At 36.0% G+C, this 1,299-nt stretch overlaps 1 protein-coding gene across 1 annotated transcript in view; it reads left to right on the top strand.

Annotated features, from left to right (window-relative positions):
- The window catches only part of LOC119591548 (ADP-ribosylation factor-like protein 2), a 7,835-nt gene that overhangs the window by 5,386 nt on the left and 1,150 nt on the right, over nt 1-1,299 (top strand). Inside the window, exon 4 of the mRNA XM_037940299.1 lies at nt 1,160-1,240. Coding sequence (XP_037796227.1) covers nt 1,160-1,240 — 81 coding nt within the window. The remainder of the gene's footprint in view (nt 1-1,159; nt 1,241-1,299) is intronic.

The raw sequence follows: 1,299 nt of genomic DNA, 5'->3' as shown, positions 1-1,299 counted from the left end.
TTTTTTGTCTTGTTCCTACATTTTCTTTGAGTCTCTTTACTTTCCAATGATTTCTGTTGAGAGTTCTTCATTTCATTTCTTTTGCTGCTCTCATTCTTCTCTTTTGCTGCTCTCGTTTCACTTTTTTCCCTTCTCTTTTATCTCTTATTTTCCTGCTCTTGTATTACCTATTTTCCTGTTCTCCTATCATTTCTTTTTTTGCTTTCATATCACTTCTTTTTCCTGCTTTTCTATCACTTCTCTTCCTCTTCTCATATTACTTCCTTTCCTGCTCTTGCATCTCATCTTTTCTTGCTCTCATGTCTTTTTTTTCTGCTCTCACATCATCTCATTTCCTGCTTTCATGTCACTTCTCTTTATGCTCTCCCATTACTTTTGTTCCTGTTCTTCTGTCACTCCTTTTTCTTGCCTTTCTGTCACTTCTTTTCCTGCTTTTCTGTCACTTCTTTTCCTGCTCGTGTATCACTTCTTTTCCTGTTTTCCTATCACTACTTTTTCCTGCTTTTTTAACACTTTTTTTCCTGCTTATAATTTTTTTTTCTGCTCTCATATCATCTCTTTTCCTGCTCTCATATCACTTCTGTTCCTGTTCTCCTATTGCTTCTATTCCTGCTCCCCTCTCACATTTTTTTTCTGCTCTCATATCTCTTTTCTGTTACTTTCCTGTTTTTCTATCACCTTTTTTTCCTGCTTTCAAATCACTTCTGTTCTTGCTCTCCTCTTACTTCTTTTCCTGCTCTCCTCCTATCACTTTTTTCCTGCTTTTCTATCATATATTTTCCTGCTCCCCTTTTCACTTATTTTCTTCCTCTTCTTTAATTAATTTTTTCTGCTCATATCATTTCTTTTCCTACTTTCATATCCCTTCTCTTCCTGCTTTCCTATCCCTTATTTTACCTACTTTTCTCTCCCTTATTTTCCAGCTCTCCTCTCACTTATTTTCCTGCTCTCCCATTATTTCTTTTCCTCCTTTCGTCTTACTTCCTTTCCCTATCTTCTATCACTTCTTTTCCTGCTTTATAAAACCATTACTTAGAAAAGAATGACTGAACTAACATTTCTTGTTGCAGAATTAAATGTTACAGACCTTGAAAGATTGATTTTTGTTATTTAGTTCCTTCAATAAATTTTCTTTTTGTTTTTTTTTCATGTTTTACAGAGGCTGGCAGGGGCAACACTACTTGTGTTTGCTAACAAGCAGGATCTTCCAGAAGCCCTTTCTTCCGAGCAAATAAGAGATGTGAGTATAGAATGTGTGTGTGTGTGGGGGGGGGGGGGCACTTTTTTAAACTATATAGC

This window comes from Penaeus monodon, chromosome 28 (assembly GCF_015228065.2).
Source record: "Penaeus monodon isolate SGIC_2016 chromosome 28, NSTDA_Pmon_1, whole genome shotgun sequence".
Lineage (NCBI taxonomy): Eukaryota > Metazoa > Arthropoda > Malacostraca > Decapoda > Penaeidae > Penaeus > Penaeus monodon.
The sequence above is the reverse complement of the archived record's forward strand: the minus strand, read 5'-3'. Positions and strand labels throughout refer to the sequence as shown.